General features: G+C 36.8%; 1 protein-coding gene across 1 annotated transcript; it reads left to right on the top strand.

The window, feature by feature from the left end:
- The first annotated feature begins 3,051 nt into the window (after positions 1 to 3,051).
- On the top strand, positions 3,052 to 9,078 carry hsd17b14 (hydroxysteroid (17-beta) dehydrogenase 14). The gene is made up of 9 exons (XM_060891898.1): positions 3,052 to 3,211; positions 3,292 to 3,330; positions 4,595 to 4,692; positions 4,782 to 4,848; positions 4,972 to 5,063; positions 6,022 to 6,126; positions 6,323 to 6,390; positions 6,810 to 6,906; positions 8,685 to 9,078. The coding sequence occupies exons 1-9, from the start codon at positions 3,109 to 3,111 to the stop codon at positions 8,835 to 8,837; spliced, it is 822 nt and encodes a 273-aa protein (XP_060747881.1). The 5' UTR covers positions 3,052 to 3,108; the 3' UTR covers positions 8,838 to 9,078.
- The last annotated feature ends 1,711 nt before the right edge of the window (positions 9,079 to 10,789 follow it).

Raw genomic sequence — 10,789 nt, 5'->3', positions numbered from 1 at the left:
TGTTGTCACTAGTGGTTGTGCACATGATATCGTGGGGCGGAGCTAAATAATTAGAGTCTCATAGCTCGTCCTGCTGGTAAGTCGCATCAGTGATCGTTCCGTCTTAATAATAATCAAGTTTGGATCATTTTCAAGCCCAAGTTTAAACTATAAACTACACAAATGTTTACTTATTTTTTCATTCAACCTCTAGTTGTGTTTGAGTCAAATGTGTTATTTAAGAGTATGTTAATTGGCCTGCTTGTAAACTCCGAACTTCTGTTTATTCAGTTAAGACAGGGGTCGGGAACCCACGGCTCCTGAGCCACAAGTGGCTCTTTCATCCGTCTGCTGCGGCTCCCTGTAGATTTGGAAAATAAATTAATTCATTCATTCATTCATAAATTCATTTTCTACCGCTTATCCGAACTTCTCGGGTCACGGGGAGCCTGTGCCTATGTCAGGCGTCATCGGGCATCAAGGCAGGATACACCCTGGACGGAGTGCCAACCCATCGCAGGGCACACACACACACACTCTCATTCACTCACGCAATCACACACTACAGACAATTTTCCAGAGATGCCAATCAACCTACCATGCATGTCTTTGGACCGGGGGAGGAAACCGGAGTACCCGGAGGAAACCCCCGAGGCACGGGGAGAACATGCAAACTCCACACACACAAGGCGGAGGCGGGAATCGAACCACCAACCCTGGAGGAGTGAGGCGAACGTGCTAACCACTAAGCCACCGTGTCCCCCTCTTGGAAAATAAATATTTAATTTAAATTTATTTTATTTTAGTTAGTTAGTTTTTAAAAAAAATTAATTATAAATTCTAAGATTATGATGCTCTTGTAACATTAAAATAAACCGTGTTTAAAAAATAAAGCCGACTTGCGAAATCCGACACAGAAGCAGACGCATTTTTGGTTTGCTGCAGCCGGCAAGTTAAAATGTTGACGTCATGAATACGACGAGGACTCAATTAGACATTGAACATTTTATTTGAAAGTAACCTTCAACCCAGAGTCTTTTTTGTTATGGTTCGTTCAAACTGTTCAAAATATTTTTGTTTGCCTGCAGAAATAAAATTCTGTTTACTCAGCAGCAGTTCACTGATGTCATAAATGCAGTACACTACAGTTTTTTCTATACTTTCCATAAAGATAAAAAACGATATATGCGGTGTTATCTTCAGTTTAGATGTCAAAAGGGTTTTGTGGCTCCCTGTGTTTTTTTTCCTGTGGAAAACGGGTCCAAATGGCTCTTTGAGTGTTTAAGGTTGCCGACCCCTGGACTAGGTGTTGGAAGGTCATGAGTTTGAATCCCAGCACTGCCACTGCTGGGCCCCTAAGCAAAGCTGCCACTGCCATTAAAATTGTAAGTCACTCTGGATAAAGAAGTCTGCTAAATGCCGTAAAGTTCAATTGCCCTTAGCATCTCTCCTACTATGATAAATGTATTTTATATGCTAGGAATCGTTTGCATGAATTTAAATGGGTGTGGTCAGTGATGTGATTGACAGTTTGACACATGTTTGACAGCTCTGTAACAAAGCCATGTGTTGTTTCTGATGTAAAAACCCCACCAGTGGCACAGCGTCTGTCTGCATGGGAAACATTTACAACAGTCTTTTAATAAATGTTCATCTTTACACATTCATCCTTTTTTTTAAAAAAAAAAAAAACAACCCAATGATCTGTATACATTTTAAGAACAAATAAACAAATATGCTGTTTCTTATTTTTCTTACTCTTCAATATCGTGTTTTTTGTTTGTTAGTTTTTTTTTGTTTACCCTGAAGTCATGTTAATGATGATTGTCCATCTGATGAACAATTAACACCATGGAACACACAACACCTAATTGCACGTTTCACACTTGGACATTTGTACTATGTTTACCTCAATTTGCACATTTCATACTTGCACACCTGTACATACATAAATACATACATACATACATACATACATACATACATACATACATAAATACATACATACATACATACATACATACATACATACATACATACATACATACATATTGTCTATACTGTTTACTTCAATTGCACATTTCTCACACTTGCAAATTTGTACATACAAATTGCCTATATTTGTATATGTATATTTCAATTGCACATTTAACACCTGTAAATGTGTACATACAATTTCGGTTTGCTGCAGCCGGAAAGTTAAAATTTTGACGTCATGCAGGCTGTCAAGTGTCACGCATTGAGAGTGACAGTCACGCATTTGAGTCTTTTTTCACGTTCTTTCTCACGCTTTAAAACTTTTTGACTATTTATCATATATTTAATATGCCGCGGCGCGTCTCTATGGAACCGGGCAGGAATCAAGCGCGTCTCAGTTCTTAGTCGAGCCTGACATTTATCAGCCAATCAAAAAAAGAGGCTACACAATAGCCAATCAGAAAATAGCACTATCTGGGAAAGATTTAACGCAACAACCAATGATAAAAATTGGGGTCGCGGGGGAGCGTTAGAGATGTCACACTTGCCTGTCTTCAAAACTTGAGAGCCCTGGTCATGAATACGAAGAGGACTTAATTAGACATTGAACGTTTTATTTGAAAGTAACCTTCAACCCAGCGTCTTTTTTGTTAAGGTTAGTTCAAACTGTGCAAAATATTTTTATTTGCTTGCAGAAATAAAATCTTTTACTCGGTAGCAGGTCATTGATTTCATAAATGCAATACACTACAGTTTTTTTTTATACTTTCCATAAAGGTAAAAAGCGATATATGCGGCTGTTATCTTCATTTTAGATGTAAAAAGGGTTTTGTGGCTCCCTGTGTTTTTTTTTACTATGGGAAACTGGTCCAAATGGATCTTTGAGTGTTTAAGGTTGCCGACCCCTGGACTATACTGTATATGTCATTCTGTTACACTGTGGAGCTTCTGTCACTAAAACAAATTCCCCGCATGTGAAAACAGACCTGGCAATAAAGCTGATTCTGATTCTGATGAGGGTTTGTTTTGGTTTGTTTTTTTTGGTGTTTGTCCACCTGGCGGCAGCTCTGCGTAACTGCACCGTCTGTGTTTTACGGAAGTACAACAGAAATCACCTGATTATTTCTGCCCCTAACAGCGGTTTGGTCCCAAATGAGTTGCAGAAACATGGCGAGTGCACAGCGATATAAAGACAAGGTGGTGATTGTGACCGGGGGTTCGAAAGGTATCGGCAGGGGCATCGTGAAGGTGTTCGGTAAGTTGTGTTCAGGAGGGAATGAAAGGGAAAAGGAAGAGAAAAGCTGCTCGAGTTACTAAATAACTTCCATTTTTCAGTGCAGAACGGATCTAAAGTTGTTTTCTGCGCTCGAGGAGGTAAGAGTTCCTTATGTTTATTTATATTTATATTTATTTGTTTGTGTATTTATTTTTATTTTGTTACTGAACATTGCATTGTTTACTGCACTTTCAGACAAAGATGACTTCCTTAATATAGATACCTTAATATATTAAAAAATATAACTGATCCAATTATAATTAAACTGCACGTGCTGTAAATAAGAGCACGTGCAGTTTAATTATAATTGGATCAGTTATATTTTTTAATTTTTTTTTATCGCGGAACAAGAACAATATGCATACAGAGGATCACAGTGTGTTCAACTATTATGTGTTACATTCGTAATAGCATCTAAGGAAACAACAGAAAGAAAAAAAAAACTATACAGGGGGAAAAAAAAACTTAGAGAGTTCCAAAAAGAAAAGGATTCGAAAATTCTATACATCAGTTTCGCATTTTTATTTCTTGCGTCTTTTAGGCCTCGATATAATGCTTAAGTTCAATTTGAAATAAAATAATGTTAGTTATAACATTAGAATGTTATTATTCTATTTCTGTTTGTGTGTGTGATTTTCCGTACATAATTATTAAGTTAATCACCAAATTTTGCTGCAAAATTTGAAAAAATTCTCACTAGAATTCTCTCACACAGTGCACCGTGTAATAACTGATCCTTTCCATAAAACACACCGGTTATTACACGGTGCACTGTGTGAGAGAATTCTAGTGAGAATTTTCTACATGACATACTTTATGGACATGTATTACACAAGTTATAAGCGAACCGGGTTCCCTTTTGGACACTGTGCACTGTCTAGGTGTGTACACCATCATTCCATGTTAAAGCCTATGTAGTGCACTTAAAATGATGATGACTTACATTTAAAACAAATAAAAAAAGTTTTATGTAGGATGTAGAAATCCTCTTGTAGGAGAACAAAGCTGAATTGGAGGCCACACAGATCTGTCACTAGTGCAAAGTTCCCTAAAGTCACATGTCAGGTCTGTTGACATAGCAGACCTTCACGTGCGGATCATCACATGATGAGGATCTGCGTGCATTTGAACACACTTTGGGTTTTATTTTCACGTATAATTTCCATTATTTCTTTTTTTTTTTTTTTAAACTTTTTTAGAGGAGTCATTTACATGATTCTTTTACCTTAATTTATGAATCGTTTACCTGATTCATTTGCTATATTTATCTTAATTATTCACCTGTAGGACATTTTATTTCTTTTTCTTTACATGATGTCAACTGCTTCTTTGTTAATAAAGTTTTGTTTATTTCTGCACAAGTTGAAGCAGGTAAACATGTGGAGGAAGAGCTGAATAAAGCCGGGCCGGGTTTGTGTCACTTTGTGTCTTGTGACATGTCTAAAGAAGAGGACATTAAGGTGCGGTGCGTCTCACAGTCCGAAGATGTAACGTGGTCTGGACTTTATTTATTACTTTATTCTGAACAGTGTTTGTGTTTATCCTTCAGAGGCTGATCAGCACGACTGTCGAGCGCTTCGGACAAATCGACTGTTTGGTGAATAACGCAGGCTGGCGTAAGTGTCGACTTTCAGCTCGCTGCTTTATTCCCTCTTACACCACGGCTCTGATAAAATCTTCTGATTGGTCAGAGTTCTGTGGATTGCGTGAATAATAATGTGAATGTTCTCTGTGCTCAGATCCTCCCCATAAACCCACAGACGACACCAGTGCAGAGGAGTTCAGAGATTTACTCAACCTGAATCTGATCAGCTACTTCCTTGCGTCTAAGGTGAGATCTGGTTTTTCCCGTATTGTCCAGGACTCCCCTGCAAACTGGGTGTGTAAAAACCTGCCTTGTGACAGATCTGAGACCAAACACTACAGAACCCTGAAAAAGTAGTCGTCTGCTTTTATTTTTATTGTTGTACAGTCATGTGAAGTAAATGAATCATGTGTAGAATCAATGAATCATTTGTTTAAAAAATGGTCATAAATGAATCGTGTGTGTAGAATCGCATGTAAAAGTAATCGTTTTAAAAATACTAATAAGATCCTGAGATTAAATGAATCATGTGTAAAGAATCACATGAAGGAATAACTTAGTAAGTTAAAAAAAGAAGAAATCGTATGAAAATAAATGACTCATGAGTAATTGAGTCATGTGACGAATCATGGGTATGAAAAAATTAAGCATTTGTTGAATAAAATGATGATAAATGAGTCGTATGAAGAATCACATAGTAATGTGAATAACAGTAATTTATATAAAAAAAGGAAGAAATTGTATGAGAATAAATGAGTCATGTGAAGAATCATATCTGGGAACAAATGAATCATTTGTAAAGAAACACATGTAAGAATAAATGAATCTTCTTTTTTTTTTGTTTCTTTTGTGAGAATTAATGAATCATTGTGTAAAAATATGTTAAAATATATGGATCATGTACGAAGAATTACATGAATCGTGTGCAAAAAAAAACAAATGTGTGAAGAGTCACATGATGAATAAATGAATCAGATTCATTTATAATGAATCATATGTAAAATAGCATAAATGAATCATATGATGTATCTAAAACAACACATTTACATTTAAAGCTTGGGTGAGAAAATAGTTTTTAATGTGAATGTTTAATTTACAGCTGGTTTTGAGGCTTTTGTGCCTTTAAGGTTTTTAATTTGGTATGTATACATGACTGTGCTAATTTTAGGCTGTTTGTGTTTCCTTTTTCTTCTCTCATGGCCAGTTTGCTCTTCCGTACTTGAGGAAAACACAAGGCAACATCATCAACGTCTCCAGCCTGGTGGCGTCCATCGGCCAGAGACACGCCGCTCCGTACGTGGCCACCAAGGTGAGAGATTTATTTTTAATAACATTTAATTTGTGAAGATCAAATTAAACAAAAATAAACGTCTCCTTATATTAATCGAGACCTTCTGACCAATCAGAATCCAGACTTTAACAGCGCAGTGTCATGTGACGTGTCATGAATAAATCCAGAATCTTGATGGAACTGAAACCATGTAATGCTGCTGTTTGTCCATTAGGGGGCGATCATCTCCATGACCAAAGCCATGGCTGTAGATGAAAGTCGCTATAATGTGAGAGTTAACTGGTGAGTTCTGTCTCTGATCACTTTTCTTCTTTTCTTCTGTTATTCACATTAAGCATCTGTGATGACAAACAGGTTTATTCAGTAGGAATCATGTATTTGTTGAGAGAAGGTGAAGCAGCTGCTGGAGTTTACAGCACAAGAGTTATATAAATCCACGCAGGCAGAATGAAGTCACTCACTAAAGAAATGTCTACCATAAGCAGTAGGTTGTTAGAAGATAAATATTTACCAGGAATATGGCTTCGTTCCATGTAAACGACAATGTTCCATGTAAAAGACAATACGAAGGTTAAGTAAGAGAATTCGTCTGCACTCGAGACGAACAGGAGAGACGCGCTGAAATTCACGTCCTGTTCTGTGTTAAATCCATCATGCTTTAATGTTTACTGTTCTATAGTTTTAATATGATTATTTTACAGCTTTTCCCCTGGTAATGTGATGACACCTCTGTGGGAGGAGCTGGCAGGACATACAGCTGATGCCGCTGCTGCCATTAAAGAGGGAGAGAACGCACAGGTGTGTGTGTGTGGGGGGGTTATCAGTGTGTGTGTGTGTGTCTTTGTGTTGTCAAGTCCAGTCAAGAAGCTTTTATTGTCATTACAACCATATATAGCTGTTACAGTAGACAACGTTTCTCCAGAATTGTGGTGCTACATAAAACAAAGACAGGGCTATAAGGACTTAGTAAGTTAGTCCTAGATACATAAAGTGCATCTGTGCAACCTGGTGCAAACAGTGCAGGACAAAACAGACAAGACAGTGCAGGACAAAAGACAGTGCAGACAAAAAATTAAAAGACAATACACAAAAAACATTAAACAGAAACAGTGGTGACCAGCGTAAATACTGTATGTTCAGAAATAGTGTGTGTGCAGAAATACTGGAATGAACACAGTGTTAGCACCATATTAAACCCGGAGTGGCCGCTGCGTGCTACTGCCGCACCACCATCTTGGATCATGTGTGTGTTGTGTGTGTGTCTTTGTGGTGTGTGTGTGATTTTGTGGTGTGTGTGTGTGTGTGTCTGTGTCTTGGTGTCATGTGTGTGTCTGTGTCTTGGTGTCATGTGTGTGTCTGTGTCCTTTTGTGTTTTTTGTGTGTGTGTGTGTGAATTCTGTACAAGTCCCAGCGAATGAGCTGTTTCTATGGTAATTGTACACACATGCCCATTATTAAAAACATGAAAAAACAAAACATTATCATTAAATATTAAAAATCAGAAGATTATCAACAGAAATATAAAGAACTAAACGATGTTAAATGTACAGCCATTGTACAGAATGAACAGAGTTTAGTGACCATTTGTCAAATCAAATGAAATAAAAAAAATTAATCAAACTTAACTCCAAAATAACTCAAATAATCACCAAGATACACCATGTGTTGTGGTTTACGCAGTTAAAGGATTGAGTCCAAGCCAGACGATGTGTTTGGTGATCTTTATTAAAGGGTTTACAAGCAAACAAACAATTTTGCATCTCCTGCTCCTTTGTGCCCAACTGGCTTGGCAAAACTGATAAAAAAAAAAACCCACAGGCCCACCCAGGTGCATTCTGGGCTGCCACAACTGAACCCCTTTTATCCCCTAGGTGCCCATAGCCTCACCCAATAGAAAAGAAATACTAACCAATCCAATTAGAAGAATACTAAGAAAATTAAACATATTCTAATTAATATAAATTAACACAAAAGCCGGGGGCACTGTGTCTTAGTGGTTAGCACGTTTGCCTCACACTTCCAGGGTTAGGGGTTCGGTTCCCGCCCTCCACCTTGTGTGTGTGGAGTTTGCATGTTCTCCCCATGCCTCGGGGGTTTCCTCCGGGTACTCCAGTTTCCTCCCCCGGTCCAAAGACATGCATGGTAGGTTGATTGGCATCTCTGGAAAATTGTCCGTAGTGTGTGATTGCGTGAGTGAATGAGAGTGTGTGTGTGCCCTGTGATGGGTTGGCACTCCGTCCAGGGTGTATCCTGCCTTGATGCCCGATGACACCTGAGATAGGCACAGGCTCCCCGTGACCCGAGGTAGTTCGGATAAGCGGTAGAAGATGAATGAATGAATGAATGAACACAAAAGCCCAAAAAATAAACTACTTAACAAATAAACAAAATTTTAACATCACACAAACAAAAATAGACAAATAGCTCCTACACAGAGTGATAAAGTTTTCAGAGCAGAAACACATCAGGCTGCTTCGGGATCTCCGAACATCTCGATCCGCTCAGACGTTACTCAGAGATGATGTCGAGTGTTAATCCGTCTCTCTGTTAAATGTAAATCTGTGTGTTTGTGCTAGCTGCTGGGGCGGATGGGCACCGAGGAGGAAAGTGGACTCATGGCTCTCTTCCTGGCTGCCGACGCCACCTTCTGTACCGGAATAGACCTGCTCCTGAGCGGCGGAGCCGAGCTCAACTACGGCTTCAAAAGTCAGATTCCTCAAAAAAATTAAAAAGCACACAAATCAAAAACAACCCCAATGTTTACATCGTCCGAGTCTGTCGATTGTTTCTCTTCTATTTTTTAAACGATGAGAAGATCATTACAGGAAGTAACACGGAAATGTATGATTACCTTTTTAAATGTTTTAATGTACTGAATGTTTACACTAATGTTATTTACTAACACATTAAAATGCTCTTGATTCTCAGCACGAATAAAGATTTCTATTAAAAAAGTGGAAATAAATTCAACACGTTGATCTGATTCTATGTTCTTCCCCCTAGCTAATAACCACATACATCTGAATCCTGGGATTATTTAGTTGTTAAACTATTTATTTAAAATTGTCCCTAGTGTGTGATTGCGTGAGTGAATGAGAAGAGGTCTGGACAGCTGAGTCACTGGATATTTTCAAGCGGCGGTTGAAGACCTACTTATTCAGGAAACACTTCAACTAGCACTTCTCTCCTTATCTTTCGCATTTTTTAAATGAAAAAAAAAACAACCTTTGACACTTTTTCATTGTAACTTTGAACAAATGTTTTAAACTCATGGTATCTTAAGTCTGTAACTTAGTGATCCAGCATTAATGTATTCAATGTTAGAGATTTAAGCACTTATGTACGTCGCTCTGGAGAAGGGCGTCTGTCACATGATGTAAATGTAAATTATTTATTTATTTATTTATCTGTCAGTATTTTTTCTTAAACAATATTATTTACATTATAACATTTTATTAAATAAAAAACAAAATCTTTTAGCAGGCAGAGATTTACAACCAAAAAAATAAAAAAAAAACATTGTTTTAAATTTTAAATTTGTATTACAATTAACTTTTTCCTCTTAGTTAATATTTACTAGTTAATAGCTATGTATAAAAAAATAGGTTTATAAACAAAATTGTTTACATATAATGATTTTATGTATAATAATTATAATTAAAGATTTCTAAAATACATTTATTTACACAATGTTCTGAAAGTCATCCATGAGAATAAAAAGACAAGTGTTTGGTTTCTTGATTTATGTATTTATTTATTTATTTATTTTAAGTGTACACTTAATACAAAATATGTCAAAAATAATATAAATTAATTTAACAAGAAAATAGAAGTTTGGTTTTCAGCATTAAAATCAAATTGCTTTTGTTATTTATTTATTTGATCTCTTTTTTCTTGAAATGTATAAAAAATATCAATGAATTAAACAATTAATTATTCATCTAATTAATATTTAAAAGAATATTCACAAATATTTTTTAATATTCGTTGACTTTTTAACAAAAAAAAATACTACGGAAACACAAAAGCTTTATTTATGAATTCGTTTGTTTATATTTTTGTTTACTTATAACATAGAAATAGACTATTTGTAGCGCAGTTTTTGCGCAGTCTCTGCGCAAATTGAACGCATCCAGACGCAAACTGGTTTTGTCTAATCAACGAGGCGCAAAAGTCCTCCGCCTCTCCGCTCGACCAATAGAATTAAGCCTCTGATGTACACTGTTAACCTTCATAACCAACTAAAGTTCGTATCGTCCAATCAGGTGTAAGAACATCGTCACACCTCTCAGATATAAATATCGAACACCCCCTAGATCACTCTTACACATTTATTCATTTATTTATTTATTTATTTACATTTAAACAAACACAATTATACACTAAACTGATATTTTAAAATAAATAAATAAATATTCTGTGCTGCACTTTTTGTTATTTGTTTTATTCATTCGTTTTAATGATTTAGCCATCAGATAATTATTTATAGTCACACACACACACACACACACACACACACACACAGACACACTCACACACACAGACACACACACTCACACACACACAGACTCTCACACACAGACACACACAGACACACTCACACACACACAGACTCTCACACACAGAAACACTCTCACACACTCACACACCCGGGTGTGTTTCAAACTGACATGGTTACTGG

This window comes from Tachysurus vachellii, chromosome 18 (genome assembly GCF_030014155.1).
Source record: "Tachysurus vachellii isolate PV-2020 chromosome 18, HZAU_Pvac_v1, whole genome shotgun sequence".
In the NCBI taxonomy this organism is placed as follows: domain Eukaryota; kingdom Metazoa; phylum Chordata; class Actinopteri; order Siluriformes; family Bagridae; genus Tachysurus; species Tachysurus vachellii.
This window is presented reverse-complemented; position numbering and strand designations above follow the sequence as displayed.